Raw genomic sequence first — 21776 nt, 5'->3', positions numbered from 1 at the left:
AGATATGCATGCAAAGGTTTGCCAAACTGGGGGCAAAGGTGCTGCCCATCGAGGTACCAGACACCTGTAGGTAGAGCTGTGTCTCAAATTGAAAAATTCTCTTTCATGGCAATCATGGTGCACCTCATTATAAAGGAAACCGGTGTGATGGTGTCTAGTGGGTGCTGGCTCAAGAGATGTTCTATCGTAGTTAGGGTCTGGTCCTGGGGGATGCATTTATACAACGATTCCACATCAAAAGACATAAGATAGTCTGTCTGGATTGAATTTGACCCCTCTCAGGAGGCGCAAAATATCAGTTGTGCCCGGTAGGTATGTGGGCATTCTGCAAACTATTAGTCGCAGGACAAAGTCGACGAGCTGCGATAAAGGCTTGAGTGGAGCCTATGCCAGAGATAATCGTTCTCCCTGGAGGTGGTCTCTGTGGCTTGAGTTATATCTCAACTCAAGAACCAGACGCTGTTAAGAAGACTACAGACCGTTCAGAAAGCGAGCACGCCTGTTCCGGTTTCCCAGACAAGCTTTGGTCTCCTCCCATCTGCACAGACTTATTGTTGCAAAAAGAATCAAATTGAAGGCCCTATACCTGGTCTTTCTCCACCGTCAGGACTACTTTGGTCAGAAAACAGAATCAACCCTACAACCAGGCCCTTAGGTCAGCCAATCGGAGGCTTACTTGTGCACCACAGGTGAGCAGAGCCTAAGCGGGTGGCCCATGATTTGGGTTCGAACTACCAAACACTGGGATTTTCTCGCCCTCCAGTTAATACGAGCCCTAGCGAGGCCATTTAAAAAAAAAAAAAAAAAAAAAAAAAAAAAAGTTCAACATCTTCTCCTTCTGAGCAGCGCAGTATTTGTTATCAAGTTGTTTGTTGGCTTAGTCAGTGCTGGGAAGTCCTGGCAGGACAGCCATGCACTTTATAAAAGTTTAAACACTAAAAATAGGAAAAAAATCCTAAGCCAAACAGAGATAAGATATACAGAGGGTGGAACTCAATAGAGTACACGCAGCAGATGAATTTGTATGCCCTCTGTGGATACAAACGGAAGACTTAATTTCACATCATTTATTTTAACGTAGCGTTGATTTTCTAGGCCAGAGGCAGCTTTGATATTGAAACACTTAAGTTACAGAACAAACTAAACACAGTTCAGCCAAATGCAGCAAATCTTTATTGCAAATTAAAATAAACACCAACGAAAACACTGGTTGACAAACTACACTGGCAGACAGGTTAGTAAAAAATAACAGCACAGTTGGTTTATGTCGCAGTTGCACTTTCTATTCCAGTCCCTTTTCTGCACGCCTTCTACCTGGCCTCCTTTGGCAGTGAACATCTTAAGGTCAACCTGAGTGCTTGTACTTTTTCTGGCAGTGTTTCCAAACTTTGAGGCAAGTGTTCAACACTATTGTCTCGCTTCAAAATGGCAGTGAAAATGGCTAAGGGGAGTTGCACTGCATGCGACTTTGGGTATTTAAATTACTCGGCTGCATGCAAAGAAATAACTAACGTTACAAATTGTGATCACTTTTTCTACACAAAGAACAGTCAGTTTAGTAATACACAAAAGCAGTCTTTGTTTGATAAAAACTAGTGAGGAAAAACAAGTTTAGCTGATCCTGGCAGTTTCCAATGCAGGAAAACAGTTTATTTTTAATAAACTGCTTTAAAAACACATTAGTATTCTGACACATTTGAGAGGTAGATCAAGGTTATAAAAATGCATCCACTAAAATAAGGATTCGGAAATATTACCACTGCGAGCCATTTGCATTTCTTCGCATTGAAACGTTGACTCGATGAGGATCCTCCCATCAACTAAAACGCTGAATGTCTGCATCCACACTCCCACTGTTCTCCCCGTCAGACCCAAGACGCTGCATGTCTGCAGCCACACTCTCACCGTTCTCCCTCCCCTCCCCCCCGCCCCGTCAGACACAAAACATTGCAGGTCTCCAGCCACACTCCCACCGTTCTCCCTGTCAGACAAAACGCTGCCTTCCTTAGCTAAGATCATGCATCATTTTTCGGTGTACTTCCTTTACGTGTTTGAAAAGCAGAAGAGGGGGATGGCAGGAACAAAGTGGTTTAATTAATAAAAGCTTGTATTCCTCGGATACCCCCCAAAAAGTTGAAGTGGAAAATAAAAAATGGCTAAGCGCTTAAAATAAAACCAATCCATGTCAATTAAACACATACCACCCTTACTTAACTTTCGCCTTACGTCAAGCAAGGGAAGCAGCATTGGGGCAGCTTAGGGTCCCTTCTGGCCAAGCGGCCAATCAATCATCTGAGAAGGCGAGTGAGGAAGAGGCTACATTTCAACCTCTTCCTCTGGCAGTGCTCCTTACTCAAATACGTCCCCATGGCTTGGAAACATTAAAATTTTTAAAGTGATCTGAAACTGAAGTATAAAATACATTTTAAAACACAAGTCTGTAATGTACAACACGCTCCATCTTCCGTAGGCGCTCAGTCCTACTGCATGATGCAGCATCGAAGACCACCAACTGACCCATAAACTGGGCACGGGGCTCAAAATTTCCAAGTGCATTTGTAGCTGCTCATTTCGAGCTGTCGCAGAGAAGATTTTCCAAGTACTGGTGCCTGAATGAGCTGATCCAATGTTGTAGGATGCAATCCACAGGTTGCAAGGTCTTTGCAAGAGGATGCCTACAGAAAAAGAAATGCATTATTTAAGACAGCACATCAGCAATAACATTATGAAATACTTGCATGCAAAACGCCTGCATCATGACTGGCTGCTACGCCTATGCCATGAAAATTGGATCAAAAGCAAGCCGAGCAAAGCTTCAAGTAGAGCATTTTCCTTCTTACTCATTCTGGAGAGTTTGTACATTCGCTTTCGTGTTCCCTTATTCTCTCCCTCACATTCACATAACGTAATGTGTATTTGTAAAGCACACGTTCACCCAAGGTTATCTTGGCGCAGAACAGGCGTTTATCGTCACTCAACAGTACTCATTTTATTGGCCTCAGAAGGATGAAGGTCTGACTGAACCCACCAGGATTTGAACCTGTGACCATGAAGTCAAACACAGGCCCCTACAGTGGACGCATTAGTCCACCAGACCCAGCGTTCCCGCTAGTGTTCCCTCTCTAGTTCTCTCCCATTGCTGCCCTGGGAAAAAAGTAAGGACTTTATTCCTATTAGTATCTATTGTTTCCAGGGTAGGAATGGAAAGTAACATTTCCCCAACACCTGCTCCCCACCCACTCCTCCGCCCCAATACTGGTACAAGGAAAATAATTTCCTGCAGAAAACCCTTTTGCATATTTTATTGCACACCATGTACACTCAAACATGCAGAATACCTCTGCATTATTATAAATGGGAATTTTCCAGAGTTTTCCAGCATCCCAACTGGCAACCCGAGACTGGAAGTGGCACAGAGTGAAGTGGTGCAGGATAGAATAGAGTAGTGCTGTGGCGCAGAGTAGAGGTGTTGAGTGGTGTAAAGTGCAGTCATGCATAGTGCAGTATCTTAGAGGGGGTGCAGAGTACAATAGAGTAGTGTAGAGAGCAGTGAGTGCAATGATGTGTAGTAACTAAGCGTGCAGTATTGTAGAGCGCAGTGGTATAGAGTAGAACGTAATGTATAGGGGCATAAACTGCTGTGGTGCAAAGTAGTTGGTGTGGGTACAGTGGCATAGGGTGCATTGGTTTTGAGTAAAGTGGTAAGAATATTGGTGTAAAGTGCAGTGGTTTAGGACAGTGACATTAGAGTGGCAGAGTGCAGGGGGACAGAGTACACTTGAGTGAAGTGGTGCAGGATAGAGTGAAGTGGCACAGGGTGAACTGGCATGGAGTAGTGTTGAGTTAAGTGTTGCAGCGTTGATTGAAGTGGTGTGGAGTGGTGCCGAGTAGAGTGGTGTAAAGTGCAGTGGTATAGAATGCTGTGGGGTAGAGTAGATTGTTTCAGAGAGAAGTGATAGTAGTGTCGTGGAGTGGTGCAGGGTGACATGGACGGGCGTGGCAGAGTGGAGTAGCATGTAGTAGAGTGGGGGTAGAATGCAATGGCAGAGTAGAGCAGTGCAGAGTGGAAAAGTGTGAAGTGGCGCAGCGTGCACTGGCGGAGAGAGAGGCGCAGCGTAGAGTGGCGTGGAGTATTGTTTTTGAGTTAAGTAGTGTGCAGTGCATTGGGATGGAGTGCAGTGGCGCAGACTGCAATAGAGTGGCGTAGACAGAAGTGGCATAGAGAAGATGGTTTCAGAGTAGAGTGAAGTGGCGTAGAGTGCAGATTAGAGTGGCATAGAGTAGATGGGCTTAGAGTTCAGTGGCAGACAATGGCATAGAGTAGCAGACAGTGCAGTGTTGCATAGTATACTGTTGTGGAATGCAGCTGTGTAAATAGAGTGGTGTGGAGTGAATTGGTGTAGAGTGCAGTGGCTCAGAACAGAGTGGCACAGAGAGCAGTGATTTTGAGTAAAGTGGTGTAGAGTGCAGTTGTGTAAAGTGGAGTGGTGCAAAATGCAGTGGCATGGAGTAGATAGTTTCAGAATAGGCATTCTATGGTTCAGATTAGAGTGGCGTAGAGGGGATTGGCATAGAGTGCACTGGTGTTACAGTGTAGTAGTGCAGTGGCATGGAGTGGTGTGCAGTGGCAAATAGTGTAGTGGTGCACAGAGTAGTGTGGGGGTACAGTGCATTGGCGTAGAGAGGAGTAGATAGGCGTGGAGTGGTAAAGAAAAAGAGTGCAGTTGTGTGGTGTGGGGTAACATGGAGTATGCATGGCATGACAGTGTACTGCCATTACATACAACACATCTTCAATTGAAAGGACCATTACATTTGCACTCAGTTGTACTGATAAAAGTAAAACGATAATGGGTTGAAATGTCATCAAATGTATGGATTTGTTAGTCAGTACAGTTAATTTACAAACATGTACATTTTATATCCTCAAGCAGCCCCCAGTAGCCAGCATGATTGTCACATAAATCCTCTCACTTTTAAGTCAGAGAAATAAAAATAAAATATCAAGCTCCCTGGAAAACAGCCTGACATTTGACCTCCGTTTTTGAATACACAGCAATGTGACAAGATAAGAACACAATTTACACTGTCTACAGAAAGCAAAGTTTGTGGAAGAATACAGTAAACAAGGTTTGGGCAACAGGAGGGATAAACTCGAGCTGGGCAGCCTAAAGCTAATAAAGCTAGCAAATAGTCAGAAACTGCAAGTTACAAACCACAAAGCCACTAGTAAGCAACCGGCGGAATGCATTCCTAGCTCAACTTTCTGAATGTCCCCAAGATTTCTCTAGCAGACCAGACCTCTACGCTGTCTAGTAGGCTGAGACCTAAAAACTGGTTAGCACAGTACCACAAGGACTCAAAAATGTATGTGGTACAGACTCCATAGAGTTTAAGTGACGCCCTCCACAGGCACCCTGAGACCGCAGGTGGCATGCATACAACAATTTCAGGGACAAATGTTATCCTACATTGAGCCATTGAGGCTGGACACATCGAAATGAACAGAAAAGTGACGCTCTTCCCAGACTACACTGCTGCTTTGCAACAACTGCTCTTCATCATAAGTGTTCAGATTAAGCTCGGAGACAAGACACGCTCCTTTTTCCGGTGCAGTTAAAGATCATGGTGGATGGCACAATGCTCTTCTCTCATCACTTTTGCTTGAGAACCCCAAAGAGGCATGGAACAGGGGCCCAAAGAGGAGAAGCCAGGGCCACCTTGGACTTTAAATGGTACCAGGTCAAGAGGAAACACAAAACTTTAAACATATGGAAACCCACAAGTGACAAAACTAACAGACAAAAGGCCATTGAGGCAATACCAAACACGACAGAGGATCACTTATGACAAACAATGCATCAGAGACAGAATCCCCTAATGAAGTGTATCCCAGAGGAAGAGCTCCACAGTGACAAAGATAAATCCAAAATAAACCTAAATATTCAGATAAGATGAAACAATATAACAGCTAAGAGACAAATATGCTCCCAACTCCACTGCTGGACCAAGTTTTGCTTGTAATGCTTTGCTATCCTTTTTAGTTTAATTTACAACTAACAGTTGGCAGAATGGCTCGACGGTGTTGTTGAACCACAACACCACTACGAAATTATCTAAACATGTTGCTAGTTACTACAATAGTTAACTGTTTCACTGTCTTTGTGGGGGTGGAGTAAGGACATGGTATTATTAAGGTACTACATGATTGAGCGGATGGTAACTGCATGTGGTTGTGGCTCATTGGAGCTAACAGTAAGACCCAGAGAACCCCGGTTAACAAAACCCCAGTAGGAAATTCCCAGCACTACAACACACCCGCTGCACAATACCAAATGTAACTTGAACAATCAATCTAAACAAAACCAAATTCTTCCTCGCGTTAAGGGGTGTGAAAAACAAATAGCGCTAATAAGGAGACACACCTTAAGAGGCCAATGCGTCAAGACCAGATACAGTATTAAAAAGTAACTTCAGAGAGGAGCCTAGCGCGCATCCAAGATGGTCGCGTGAGCACAGGGCTCCCCGGACCCTCGCTGCTCCTCGGAATTTATCCTGACTTTATCCTGACTTGGTTGATGGAATCTGGAAGACGAATGTTGGCTGAACACTAAACTCCTTTCGGAAACCAAATCGGACCTGGGAATCCTGAACTATGGTGGTTTTAACTTTTGAGGCCCAACCGATGGCTGTGCCCGGTGCGAAGGTGAACTGTGGAGCCGGGGCGTAGTTGAACAACAACGGCAGCGGGGCTGTGCCAGTGGCCGTCCCATCACTTTCAGATCTGAGGGGCTGGACAGTGGAATTGCTTGGTGCGGCTGGGCTTTCACTTTGCCTTCGCTTGATGCCTGTGTCTCCGCCTGCTCCTAGTGTGCCCATCGACGGTGGTCCCTTCGCTCCGCCACATTGCGGCCTCTGGTGCGGCCCACGTCTGCTTGGCCTGTGCTCCTTCGACGCTTCCTCGGTGGTCCCCTTCGGCGAGCGTGGTTCTCATGGGAGGCAAGGGAGACCCCGAGAGGCGCAAGACCAAGACATCCCTACGTGGGGGACCGGTCCAGACTAACATGGACCACTACACTCAAGGTAAAGGGTCCCCCGGGACGGCCAGTGTCCCCCCGGATGATGCCAGTGGTGGCCCGTCTGTTTCTCCGGATCTGTCCCTGCAGGACATCATGGGCGCCATTAATGGCATCATGGAGACCATCGCTACGCAGTACGAGGCCTTGGCCCGTAAAATCGACACGGTGGCCATTGATGTTACGCTAATTCGGGCGGATCTCTCTAAGACCAACGAGAGGGTTCAATCGCTGGATGTGCGGACGTCCTCCCTTGGTACGGACGTGTCGGACCTGCAGACTACTCTCGGCGATCTCAAGTCGGCCAACGATCTGATGGCCCGGCGGCTGGAGGACTTCGAGGGACGGGCTCGACGCAATAACATCCGCGTCATAGGCGTTCCGGAGACCTCCGACAACCGCCCGGTTGATCTCATGGTTGAGGAGCTCATCCTCGAACAGCTTGCCCCCGCTGGCCTGAGTAAATTCTTCGCCGTGGAGCGGGCCCATCGAGTTCCAGGTGGTCGGCCGCGACCGGGGGCCCCCCCCCCCCCCCGAGGCCTATTGTTGCGAAACTTTCATTACAGAGACCGAGATGCGATTCTGCAGGCCTCACGGGTCCATGGCCCTGTCCGATATGAGAACTCGTCCATTAACTTTTTCCCGGACTTCACCCAACTTGTCCAGAAACAGCGGATGGGCTTCCAGGGGGTGAAGCGTCGTCTCCGGGACCTGGGTCTCAAGTACTCTATGCTTTTTCCTGCTAGGCTCAGAGTGGAATATGAAGATCGGACTACCTTTTTTGACTCTCCTGCGACCGTGAGTGACTGGCTGGATTCGCTGCCGGACCGGGGTGACCGGCCTGGGCCCTCTGCCGGTACCGAGGGTGGCGGGTCTCCTTCGGAGTGACTTTTGGTCCTTGACTTTGCCATTTTGTATTGTTCGGCTGGGTTCTACTTCTTTTGTGCATTTTGTTTCATTCTGATCTGTGTGGGGGGCGGGCGGGGACGGGTCCCTTTCCTCCTCCGGGGTCTTTTCGTAGAATGGGGTTTGTAAGGCGACAGGCACACTGCAAGTTGGGGTGGTTTTTTGGACCGCAGGGGTGCAGGGTGGGGGGTGTTGGATTCGGGGGGGGGGGGGGGGGGGGGGTTGGCGGGTGGGTGGGGCTGTTTGGATTTGTGTTTGTTTTCAAGGCGAGGTATTGGCTATGGTTCAGTTTCGGGTGTTGCGCTATTTGCTAGGGGACCTTTGATCTACTGGAGGGGATGGGGGGGGGGGGGGGGGGGGGGGGGGGGGAGACGGGTTGAGATTGATGTCTTGGAACGTCAATGGATTGGGGGACCGTATCAAACGGGGTGTTGTGCTGCAATATTTGCGTCGTCTGACTCCTGATGTGGTGTTCTTACAGGAGACGCATCTGGTTGGTAATATTTGTCATGCCATGAACAGGGGGGGATACCGACTCGTGGCCCATTCTGGTTTCACCACTGGTTCTAGAGGGGTAGGCATTCTCCTACGATCTTCACTTCCGTTAGAGATCACCAGGGTAGTCCTAGACGATAGAGGGCGCTATGTGGCTCTGACTGGGAGGTGGGAGGGGCAGTCCCTTTCCTTGATCTCGGTCTATGTTCCCTCGGGCCTCCAGAACTCCACCTTCTCAGACTTGGGTCGTATGCTGCTTGGGCTTCCTGACAGTCTTTTGCTTATGGGTGGGGATTTTAATTCGGTTGTCTCGGGTGACCTGGATCGCCACCCGCCCAGGGCCCTCCCTGCTGCCCAGGCGTGGCTCGGCGGACTCTTGGATACCTTCGGTCTGGTGGATTGTTGGAGGTTAATGCATCAGACACAGTGTCAGTACACATTTCACTCTGGGGCCCATGGGAGTCTCTCCAGATTGGATTATTTTCCTATGCCCGCGGCCCAGACTGCCTGGATTCGAGAGGTTAAACACCTGGCCCGGGGTATCTCTGATCATTCCCCACTGTGGTTGCTTTTTGACACTGGGACGCGGTCCGCTGGGCGGATTGCTCCTATCAACCCTTGGTACCTGCGAGACCCCACGATCCGTGATAGCCTGATTAAGTCGATTGATCAATATTTTCTTGAGAATGAGGGGTCGGTGTTGTCCTCAGTGTCCCTGTGGGAAGCTTTTAAAGCAGTGCTCCGCGGGCATGCCCTGTCCCAGATAGTGGATGCTAAGAGGGTTAAGAATGAGGCGGTGGTGACGCTGGAGACTGAAATATCGGGGCTGGAGGCAGCCTTGGAGGCGGGTGTCACTCCGGATGGGCTGCATGCCCTCAGCCTGAAGCAGTTTGAATATAAGTCTCTTGTTACTGACGCTGCCAAGACCATGTATAGGGAGCAGCAGGGTAGGTTGTATGATGCCGGAGACAAGGCGGGTAAGCTGATTGCCTGGTTGGATAAGAAGGAGAGTGTGAATCGTGTGGTCCCGGAGCTTCGGGCTTCGGATGGAGTGTGTGTGACTGAGCCTGGTGAGATTGTGGAGTGTTTTGCTGACCACCTCCGGGCAGTGTACTCCCCGGTGTCTGATAGAGATGAGGACGACTCTAGTCTTCTGCTGCGGGATATTGCCCTGCCCGGCTTATCCGTCGAGGACCGCGAGCTGATGGATGCCCCTTTGTCTGTCGACGAGATTGCTACTGCGATTCGCTCCCTTCGCTCGGGCAAGGCTATGGGCCCCAACGGCCTGCCGATTGAACTATATAAATTACGCCCGGATAAAATCGCGCCTTTCCTCCGTCGTATGTTTCAGGAGTCGCTCGACAGGGGTTCCCTTCCCGACGACCAGCGTCTGGCTACTATAGTGGTGATTCCCAAGGATGGTAAGCCACGGGACCACTGTGCCTCATATAGGCCTATTTCCCTACTAAATGCCGAACCCAAAATCCTTGCTAAGGTCCTCGCTAATCGCTTGCTGAGCGTTATATGTGACTTGATACATCCGGATCAATGCGGCTTCATCCCTCATCGTAATACCGCTCTCAACTTACGGCGTCTGCACGGCGTCCGCTAGGGCGGAGTACTTCTCTGAACCGGCCATATTGGTTTCCTTAGACGCCACGATGGCCTTTGACACCATTGAGTGGCCATTCCTTTGGGCCGTCTTGGCGAAGTTTGGCTTTGGGGAGGGATTTCTTAGCTGGGTGAAGCTTCTTTATGCTGGACCAATGGCTCAGGTTGTTGTCAATGGGCGGGTTTCTCGGCCTTTCGCTCTCGGGAGGGGAACTAGGCAGGGGTGCCCGTTGTCCCCTCTGCTCTTTGCTCTCGCCTTGGAACCGCTCGCTGCCTGGCTCCGTTGGGAGCCCTCGATCAGGGGGATCCGGTGGGCCCCGGGCTTCGAGGATCGGGTCTCGTTGTACGCAGATGATATTCTCTTGTACCTCACCTCGCCGCGGAAGTCGGTCAATGTTCTCTTTGATGTCCTTACTTCCTTCGGGAGAAATTCGGGTCTGATAATTAATTGGTCCAAATCTTGCGTGTATCCTATCTCTGGTGGCCTTCCTCTCTTGCCGCCTCGGCTTCCGCTCCAAATATCTCAGTCCGGCTTTAAATACCTGGGGGTGTACGTTTCGTTGGATCCGGCGGTCCGCTATGAGCAGAATCTGTCTCCACTCCGGCGTTTGAGGGCGGATACGGCTCGGTGGTGTAAGTTGCCCTTGTCTCCACTTGGTCGCGCGGCGCTGTTTAAAATGATGTCCCTTCCCAGATTTCTTTATGCACTCCAGAACTCCTTCGATGTCATTCCGGCGGCCTACTTTAGGGAAGTGGAGAGTTTGCAGAGGAGACTGGTTTGGGACGGGCGAGCGCGTATCGCTTTGGCAAAGCCGACTCTCCCCTGGTATGACGGGGGCATCGCGCTTCCTGATATTAGACGGTACTATTGGGCCTCCCAGCTGTCTGCCATTAACCATGCTACGTACGCTCCTGGTTTGAACCCGGCATATGAGATGGATAAATTCCTGCTTCCCGGCGGTAACTATAACAGAGCGCTTTACTCTCGATCCGCTGGTAGGACCCTCACGGGCCCTACTAGAATTGCGGTACGTGTGTGGAAGGCGGCGAACGTAGCGATGGGCTGGAGTGAGCGTTTAACGTGTGCTACTCCTCTATTCGCCTCAGAACGCTTGGGAAGCCTCTGGACAACGAAAGGCTTCGAGCACTGGGACACGATCGGCATCAGCAGAGTGGGGGACCTATGGGTTAAAGGTGCGGTTAAATCCTTCGCGGCGCTCCAGAGCGAGCACGAGCTTAGTGAAAGAGAGTTCTTCCGTTATGCACAGGTTCGGCATGCCCTGCTCTCGGTCTTTGGGGAGGGGACCACTGTCCCTGCTTCTTCGCCTCTCGAGGACCGCATACTCGACGGTCACGTCCCCGACAGTACTATCTCTCTGATTTACAAAAAACTGATAAATAATCGGGCTGACCTCTTGGTGCGTCTTCGGGAGGCATGGACGGGAGATGGGGTGGAGTTGGACGACGAGGACTGGCAGACTGCACTGTCATCCCCCAAGGAGGTGGCCATCCCGGCCCGTCTCCGTCTGGTCCAGCTTAAGATTCTCCATCGTGTTTATGTGACGGGCCCCCGCTTGGTCTCGATGGGGTTCTCTGACGGGCTCTGTAAGCTTGGCTGCGGGCTCAGTGCCACCTTTCTCCACATCCTATGGGAATGCCGCGAGGTGGCGGAATATTGGCGCCAGGTGCATGATGTTATGAGACGAGTGACTGGGGTCGCTCTGCTGCCGGAGGTGCGTCGCTGTGTTCTGAATGTATGGGAGCCCAATGACTATAATGCAGCTCAGGCTCGGTGGGCGGCCTTGGGGAACATGATCGCAAAGAGAGATATAGCGCAGCTTTGGGGTTCCCAACGGCCTCCCACCGTGTCCGTATGGAAGGAGAACATGGACTGGTGCATGTTCAGGGAGAAAACTGTATGTGGCTCGTGGTAAACCGGGGGCATGGGGTAGAATTTGGGGGCAGTGGAATGTGTATCGCGGGTCTATCTGTGCTCCCCCCCGGTGGATACGTCTGGGGTTGCCTCGTCCCCCTGATCCTTGAGGGTTCCTTGCTTATCTCGTACATCGGAGTACAGATTTGGTTCTCCCGTGGGCCCCCCCCTCCCTCTCAGGCCTCCTTTTATTGACCGCCCTCGGGTGGGGAGTCCCCCGGCTGTGGTTCGACGCCCATTTCAAGTCGTTTCGCCTTGCTTTTTGTTTTTCTTTATTTTTGTTGTTATTTATATTAAAAGTGTGTATCCTGACTTCCCTTATGTGCAGTCTGATCTTCTGTAATATTGCGGAGACCCTGTGGGCCAGTCATTGTTTTTGAACTGCTTGACCACTTTAACTACTAGCGGCCGGCCCTGGCGGTTGTAGGCCCATGCTTGTAACCTTTTCTCTGCACAATAAAATTTTTCAAAAAAAAAAAAAAAAAGTAACTCAAGCCCTTGCAATGTACAAGGAGTTAGAAATCATTTTTGCTATCTAGGGAGATACACTACGCACAGAACCAGATATAATTGAAGCCAATCTGAATAGTGCAAGTAGAGCGATAAAGGTTTCTACAACCATCTGGAAAATGTACTTTTATGGATACACGACAACCTCCCTGACCAAGATGGTAATACTACCACATTTGCTATTCCATTTCTCAAACATCCCACTTCCCTTAATTAACGCCACCAATGTTTAAAGAGTTACTCTAGGTTAGGGCCGTGACAGTAGTCTGAGATAATGTTCAAGAGTTACACTTCGTAAACTACAGCTCCCTAGCGACCTAAATGTGCCAGATATTTCACTTGAAGCTATTTTTTTTCACTGCAAGCAGATACAGGCAGAGTGGTTGCACTGCTGGTGCAAAGAGGCACCCAAAAAGGCAAGTTCCCAAGATTAAAGTAACCAGACACTGCTGGATAAGGTACTGAAGACTATCACCAATGCCACCTGCATACTACCGCAAGATACCAATTCAGGGCCTTCCAGGCCTCCAAACAGTCTGTTAGAAAAATACAGTAAACTTATGGGCAGCTGTCTGCATAAAGTCCCTGAGGAACCTGTATAACAGAGGAGTTTAAGCCCTTTAAGGAGCTGGTAACTATATTTACTCTACCAAGGGTCAGTTCCTGACAGACGAGAAAATGATCACTAAAATACAAAACAATTGAAAGATAGGGCTAGAGAACCCTTGCTATCCAAAACATAGCAGACAGTGTTACAATGGTGGCAGGGTGGAAGACAATGACACCTCTAAAGTGCTATTAGACAGTGAAAAAAACAACACACACTAAGCCAACTAAGGGAAAAATATGGGAGTTGGACACAGGGGAGAAAAAAATTGAAGAGGACTGGAACCTAAAACTTCACACCTCCAAGTGATCTATAAACACACTGCTAAAGTTAATTTAACTACCTTCAAAGAACGTACCAAATTCCCAGGCAAATAGCAAAAATGTATGACCTGTCCCTCCAAAGATGTTATCAGAAAGAAGGGTTTACCACATGCCATATGTCTAATAGCCCATTGCAGGGTAACAATAGTTGATGCAGGAACCAAAACCACATGCAAGAAAGTCCAATAGCGACCAAAAGCAAGCCAATTGGGTCTAATACCTAGACCAAGAAAGAGAAACTCCCTAGCGCCATGAGCTGTAAACCCACCGCTCTACCTAGCACAACAAAATTGAAGTAACCTGCTACACAACGGAATGTCAGCCAAGTAGAAAAACCGACCTGGGACAAGCTAACATGGTAATTTCACAATGCTGTAAAGTGAATGGAGAACCTCCTCCCCCAACCAGGTACCCCCATTTTTTAAGCACAACAATTTGTCTCAACAGAATCACTATTGTCAATTATCACAAGGTGAGGGAATCCACTGGCAGATGTATCCATCAGATCTCCTCTTTTCCCCCTAACAAAATTTTGGGTTGGACCAGTTGATGGGAATGGAGGCAACCAGGAAGTTGCAATTTTCTCAAACTTTTTTGAGGAGGTGGTTACAAAACTATTCAGTGACATCCTAAGGATTTTGAGGGCCCTAGGCCAGACATATCCTGGCCCCCATTCAGAACAGATTTGGTTTTATGATACATTTTCAGCTTGTTCATGCCCACTTTGGCCAGATCACCTACACTGCATAGGCAGACTGGTCCAAATTCTAAATGGGTTTCCATTTATTATTTAGTGATAGTGATGTGTATTTTTAATATTGTAATATAGCAGCATGCCTACTGCCATTTCTCACATGTGAAGCCCTGTTTTGATCAAATAGTAACTTTCTTTTGTTGCATTTTGCATAGTGGTGAAAAACAAACTTTTAACATATCTCTGCAAAATGTCTGTAATAGACTCCCACACATTACCTGTATTAAAAATAAAGGAAAGTGGGATTTAAAAATCTAGGTTTCAAAAATGATTCAATATCTTTAAGGCAGGACTGTGTGGAGAATAGAGCCTGATCAATCATGGGGCCCCCTGAAAGCCTGGGGTCCTGGGCCAGCCCACTTTCCCCATGCCTAAAAACGTCTGAGACTACTGGCTTGGATAACTGCAAGCGTTGATGTTGCATTGGGGAGATGCCAGGATTTTAGGCTGGGGTGGAGCTAAACAGGTTACTTCCCTTTAGTAACACCATATCTAGTAGAGACTATATCCATATACGCAGATTCCTCACTATAGAATATTCCCCAGGCGTCAGAGTATCTGGAAATTTGAGTAAACCCCTCGCGTGCCGGCAGGTGGCATTGGTCGGCTCCACGTGGCATCGTCCGCACCGGAAGGGACATGCGCAGTGCCTATACAGGCAATACCCCAGCACACCGACCTCCATTCTGGACTGTTTTTCCACACTAGGAGCATAGGGCCAAGCTGATAAGAATTGACTAGTGCGCCAAAGCGAGGTCCTAAAGGATCTGGGAGAATACAGTTCGCAGAATGGGAAGGATGTAAGAAATCTGCGGCTAGATAGAGCTCTACCAGATAATGCGTTACAGAAGGTAAGTAACTGGTTCATCTGATTGACTTCTAGCCACAGATTACTTACCTTAAAATAGATATCAAAGCAAACTCTCCCAGGATGTGGGCCTACAGACTGTTTTAAACAAAGAAGTCCTCGGAGACCAAACAGATAAAATGCCCATCTCGCCAGACCAGAAAGTCGAAGCAATAGTGTTTGGTAAATATATGCAGGAATGCCAATATAGCTGCCTGACAAATGTTCAGGACTGGGATTCCTCTAGCCAATACAGTGGTCGCAGCTGTAGCTCTAGTGGAGTGAGCTCTTAAGCCCTCAGGTTGCTGTTTCTAGGCCACTGCATAGCAGATCTTAATGGAGAGGATGATCCATCGACAAATGGTTCTCTTCTAAATTGCACTCCCATTCTTTTCCCTGCAAATCCAACAGAGTTGATTGTCCCACTGGAATTCTTTGGTGCAAGGATGAAGGTGAGGGAGAGGTAGGCAAGGTGATGTTTTGTTCAATGTCAGAAGGTGTGAGCACCTTCAGCAACAAGCATTGGCATAGCCAATAGGTCTCGCCTTTGGGACTTTATAAGTATTTTGCCAGACCTATTGGCTTTGCTAATGTGTTTAGGCTACGTTGCAGAGCAGTTTACCAGCTGGGCAGCATGTTGAGAAGTTATAAGAAAGTAAACATTTTTATTGCCTTATATAGCCATCCTGTGAATGATGCCACAATAGGTCGCAGACCTAATCAAAGATTGTTGGCGATTGCTGGATATGTAGTGCCAGTAATAGGTAAAGAGAACTATTTTTCCCTTCCCTGGATGGCCCCTTTAAAGTGCTAATGAGGTTAATCTTTTCCCAGCCAGTAGTTCTTGTCGCAGATATTGTTTTTAGTAAAGCACTTTCACTCACCCCCTGGGTCTTGCGTGTGCATTTTAAAAGAATCTCCTAAATATAAACATAGATGCACAGATAGACACACAAACGTGCAAGCAAAGAACCATGCATGCACAGACAGACATGCACACATTTGGAAACACAGCCACCTGCAGCCGCTTACAGTAATAGATGCAACCACACAAGCATAGGAGAGGCAAATGCCATTGGAGAAAAGCTATAACATAGCAGTGAAAGGTGCAGATTTTAGAGCTGGGGAACAAAGTTTGATTTTTGGCATTGGCATAACATCCTGGGCATATCACGTAGTCTCCAATTTTGTACCAGAAATTAATATGTCCTCAAGTTCATAAAAAATTCAAATATTTGTGGGTCCAGTTTGCTGTATAAGTATCAGTGTTATTTAAATGCTGTGGCGAGTCCTGGAAACCACTGGCTCAACAAAAGCACACACCTGCAGCAGCGAGTGTTTTTCGTGTATTTATTTTCTGTGAGGCAGACACTTTTCGCACAGGGCCGTTTTACACTAACGTAACCAAACACTGGTATGTTACACAGTAATGCCGTGAGGATAGCAACAGACGACTGTGTAATATATTGGAAAGGAGGGACCTTCACAGTGCAACATCTGGGAGTAACTTACATATTTAGCTGGATCTTCTAGTACATGAGGAGACCGGAGAGGGCAGCGGAAGTGAGACACATCTTTAAGTATCCTGTGAGTAGACCCACGCCAGTGCGTATCCTGTGGATAGACCCACGCCTGTGCGCATCCTGTGAGCAGCCCTGGTTTATGCCTGCGATAGTGAGTCTGGAGCTCGCGAGCATCCAGACAGCTGGAGGGGGGACCTGGACCGGAGTTGGAGGTCCGCGGAGCTCGAGCGCCAGGCCTGGGGTGTGCGTTGTAAAACGATAAGTTGTTGCAAAGCTCGAGTGGGGACAAGAAGTGCTCCGGCAGAGGCGCGAGCACTGAGGCTGCTGTGACATCCGACAAGACACTCGTGAGAGTTATCGATACAGAGCTGCCAAGGGGGAGGGGGGGGGGGGGCTGGGGGTAAACAGTTTTAATGTTAAACAGCTGCAGCCCAGCTGGCAGCGATGTAGGCACCTAGACTCCACAGCCTCACAGCGCCTCCCACAGCGAGGACACTGGACAGATTACATGGGGGACATGACTGTCTTGTACTGTGAACTGTCTAAGGCACAAACCGAAGCAAAGAAATCACACCGCAGGTACGAAGGAACAACCTCACGGGCGTCTGTCTGGCGGGGCCGAAGGGTGGCATAGAAACTCAACAAGGCCACAGTGAGAAACAAAACATAAGAGGCACATGGATAGAGCACAAAACAAGGGAGGAAGGAATCCAAGCAAGGAAAGAAAGATGAAAGGAAAAGAGAAATCCGGAGGAAAGGAAGTTTGGAAGGAACAAAGGAAAAACAAAGAATAGAAAGGAAATGTATAAAAAAAAAAAAAAAAAAGAAACGTTCCTTGGCAGAACAGGAACAATTCCTTCAGTGAAACAAGTGGGAGGGGTGAGGGGAGTGCGGCCGAGAGCAGGGACACTCAGCAATTATCGCGCTCACTCCCGTAAGGTAAACGCTAACACATGGCGCTGCTGCTCACTCTCGTAAGGGAAACGCTAAATGTGCACGCGTTGCAATACAAAGCAATGCAAAACGTGCAAGTTTTTGCCCAAAAAGCTGATAGATTCCAAAAGGTCCCCTCCTATGCAGCGCATGCGCGCTGCGTAGGCGAGACCTAAAAAGGATGACGGAGTTCTAAGAGCCAGCATTTCTGGAAAGAATTATGTGTAGGAAGGAATGACTGAATTTTGCTTGCAATTCACCAACCCTCCTGGCAGATGTTATTAGCACAAGGAAGACCATTTTAATAGGAGCTGTAGAGGGCAGCTATGCATCAGATCAAAATGGAAACACACGAGGAAGGTGAGAACTAAATTAAAGTCCCATTGGGACATAATAAAAAGGCTTGGGAGGAAACATATGCTGCAAACCTTTAAGGAATGTGTGATTTAAACCGGGAAAGTTGATTCAGCAGCCATAGAATGGCAGAAATGGCATACAAATATCCTTCCACTGTGCCCAAACCAAAGCCTTGCCAGAACGCAGAGATCTTCAAACAAGGATGTCAACAGAGGGTCAACTAATTTAGATGCACACCAAGCCACAAACTAGTCCCTTTGGCAGGCAAAAATAGTTTTGGTAGAAAAACACCTGGCTCCCTGAATTACATTGCATACTTCAGGTGAGATCTCAAACGCCCTAAACTGTCTGTGCCACTGGACATGGCTGGAACGTCAGAAAATACTTGGCAGTTCAACATCTGGTGGGCTCCTTAAACACCGTAGCAGACAAACTCAGCTGTTCGTATCGGATAACGAATGGCTACTTCATCTGAGGTGGTGCAAGTTATTTTCTGAGATTGTGGAAAGCCTTGGTTAGACCTATTTGTCACTGCTGAAAACGCACAATGTCAGCTATCCCGTGTGCTGGAGTTTCCAAGGCAGTTTTTACTTGGAATGCAGCTGTTGTGGGGTCACAGAGCTCCCAATGACCCGACAGTGGCCATACTGTCCTTGAATCTCTCCAAGGCAGAAGCTGCCTTATCTCCAAAGAGAGGTTCCATCAAAGGGCATGTCCATGAGCAAGGCTTGGCCATCACTCTAATGATGGGCATCTTGTCTATCAGCAAAAGCTTTGTGCAAGTATGGCCTGAGACTTATCCAGAACCATGGGCAACACTTGTGCAACTGTATCCCACACATTGTGGGGATACAGCACAATGGAGCATGCAGTGGTCACAGACCGCAGTGCCAGGCTGGTGGAAGAAAGAATCCTCTTACCGAAGGTATCCAGCCTCTTGGATTCTGCATTTGGTAGTGTGGTAGGGAATGCACCAGGATTGATTTGGGAAGTTGAGGCCTGGACCACTGGGCTCTCAGGGGTAGGGTGAAGGGAAAGGAAGGCTATGTCTTGGGGAGATTGGCGATGGCTCGAGCAAGGTTCCTGTGCACAGGATTGCCATTGCAGGGCTTGATCCAGGCCCCATGCAGGACATCAGTGAGGGCTTCATTAAAAAGGTATTAAGGTTTTAGATGGATACCCCCTGGTTGAAGCACCTCTGTCAAGACACTGGTCTTGACTTGAACCGTGGCCAGCTGTAGGTCCAAGCCCTCAACTGCCCTCCTGACCACCATCGGGAAAGAGGTCCCCTTCCTCTTTAGTCACTGTGGGAGGAGAGCGGAGGCTGATTTCTGGGGAGGTATCCAGACCACTGGTGTCAGCCAAGTCCACATACCACTTGTCATCAGCCATGGACTCTAAGGGGGTCGGTACAAGAATCCCCGGATCCCCTGCATTTGTGTTCCTCAGTGAGCCAGTCAGTGAAATAGGGCTCAGTCTCCAATTCAGGACATGTGGGCCTGGTAGGTGCCGGAAGAGACACCTGTCCGGCTCCGTATTGGAGTCGGGAATCACAATGTGTTTGTGCAACCATGGAATAGCAGCTCTGTAACAGTCCCCGGTGGGGTTTATGAAGTTGTTGCCAGGGTCGATCCGGATCCACCAATTGGGTCGACTGGTGCCGATGGCAGTCCACCGGCGGAGCCTCAGTTTAAGACCTTCCAAACTCATGGGACTCCAAAAGGTGCTCCAAGGGGGTTTGACTGCCCAAAAATGAGGCTCTAGGCCTCAAACTGTCGGAGTTGGGAAGGGGTCGCTCCGGTTCCAGGAAATTCAGGGAAGCACAGAGCAGTCCCAGTTTCCGACACCGGCTGCACATAACCACTACAAGCAAGGCCGGGATTTCTGGCATTGATCCCTTGTCTATATCACCAGGAGGACAAAGTTCCTACGGGCGGGTGCAAAAAGTCACCCAAGCCCTAAAAGAGGAAAAGAGAGTGAAAGAGTTCCTAGTTAAAAACCCACTCAGGTCAGTGGAAGACCACTCTATGTCCTCTGTTGCCCTCACACACCCCGAAGGGTGTCATGCTTCATCATCGGGCGGTTGCTCCTCGTGGGGCAGGCGCTGCAATTCCCCACGGGCCCCCGAAGGGTCACTTTGACGGAGATCTTTTAAGAACCGCCGGATGGTGCATGTGGGTGTGTGAAAAAGTGGGTTGAGTGTAGAGGGTAAAAAGGGTGCGTGCAGGTTTGTGAAAATATGGAGGGTCATCATGCAGCGAATCATATAGATGTACCCCGAGCAGAAATAAACTGCTTAAAAAATTGACCCTGTAGGTACATTACGCCCAGGAATCATGGATCAAAGGCCAACATGTTTCGCGCCTCTTACGCCCAAAGGGTCGGTGGCGCTTCATCAGGACCATATTCTTTTTAAAAAAAAGGTGCACGTGAAATTACATAAACAAGTTAAAAATACCATCAGTATCGGTCTGGGCAATTGCCTGTATACCCTCAGTATGGTAACAGGTCAACGATGAAAATCGCTCCAGATAAATATCTAGGAAACAAGAAAAGAAAGAACAAAGGGATGTGTATCAGTACAACTTAATACAACATAAGTGTGCCACAGTCGTGTGCACATCAACCCCAAGCGAAGAAGGGACATAGCGCCTAAATGTGTATGAGGGCACCAACATCATGTACGGCATCTTACACAATATCCCACCCAACAGTAGTCACTCAATGGCATGTCAAAAACTGTAGACTAAAAACCATATAATGGGCCAGGGTAACGAAATCTCGCCTAATAGATCACACTCCTAATCCCAATAGGGAAAATACACCCTTAATAACAAAAGAAAAAAGCTGTATAGGTAGAGAAATAGGTTATGCCCGGAGCTAACCTGACTGGTAAAGGATGGATACTCCATCGGTTAGGCGCATGGAATTCCTTCATGTTAACGGGGATTCCGTCCGGGTAGTCACGTAGCTGTGCCACCCCCATCCATGCAGCTGCCAGAGATAATATGGCAACGGCAGTGCATGCCTCTTAAATAGGTCACGGGAACTAGTGACGGGATACTTTTTTGTTCCGGGTCCCGGGCTCACAACAACAAGAGCTGCGCATGCATATAGCATTTCAGGAAGTGCGCGTGCGTGTAAGAGGAAAGCTAATCCCCTCTACCCAATATGGGAATGCCAAATACATATGGAATCACGTCACTCCATCGCACTGCCAAAAATGAGCAAGATCGAAAGGTCTCCCATGCGCACAAATGTGGAAGATAGTTTGTATAAAAGTTATCCCAGGGTATGTTCATAGTATTAGCAGTACATATGCATGATAGTGAGTATGTACGTGACATGCAGGGTTTGGAATATACTGTTATTTAAAACTGATGGGGGGGGGGGGGGGGTGTCAACGTGAGGAAGGTTAATGTATTGACATTATAAATGCCCGTGGAGGATCAGCCCCATCAAATTCGCTGCCAAAGTAACTGAAATAAGGTGAGTGGTGGACAGGTAGTGCCATATCTGGATCGTGTAGAGCACTCATATATTACCCATGTAATGATTATCAAGGCTTGTGTGCCCCAAGAAAAGGAACTACAGGTAAATGATCCCACGGCTGCACCGCCGTACTAAATATAAATCACAAAAAAGAGGGGGGGGGGGGGGGATCTTGCTCCCAGATCCCCCCTCTTTTTTGTTTATTTATATTGATCCCTTGTCGTCTGAAGGATGGGAGGGACTCAGAAGTGGAAGAGTTCTTGGTCATATAGAACTTCTTATGGGAATTTCGTAAAGAAGTCCTGGAGTGGGATGAGGGCCAGTGCACGCTACTCCAGGAGTGCTACTGAGACCTCCCACATGAATGGGAGCTGGGACATATGGCGAGTGACCAAGGACATAATGTGCG

General features: G+C 48.3%; 1 protein-coding gene across 1 annotated transcript in view; it reads right to left on the bottom strand.

Annotated features, from left to right (window-relative positions):
• Positions 1-1150: 1150 nt before the first annotated feature.
• DONSON (DNA replication fork stabilization factor DONSON) overlaps positions 1151-21776 on the bottom strand; it is a 99388-nt gene continuing 78762 nt past the window's right edge. Inside the window, exon 10 of the mRNA XM_085621361.1 lies at positions 1151-2675. Coding sequence (XP_085477487.1) covers positions 2538-2675 — 138 coding nt within the window. The 3' untranslated portion in view covers positions 1151-2537. The remainder of the gene's footprint in view (positions 2676-21776) is intronic.

Source organism: Triturus cristatus, chromosome 8, assembly GCF_964204655.1.
Source record: "Triturus cristatus chromosome 8, aTriCri1.1, whole genome shotgun sequence".
NCBI classification, from domain to species: Eukaryota; Metazoa; Chordata; class Amphibia; order Caudata; family Salamandridae; genus Triturus; species Triturus cristatus.
This window is presented reverse-complemented; position numbering and strand designations above follow the sequence as displayed.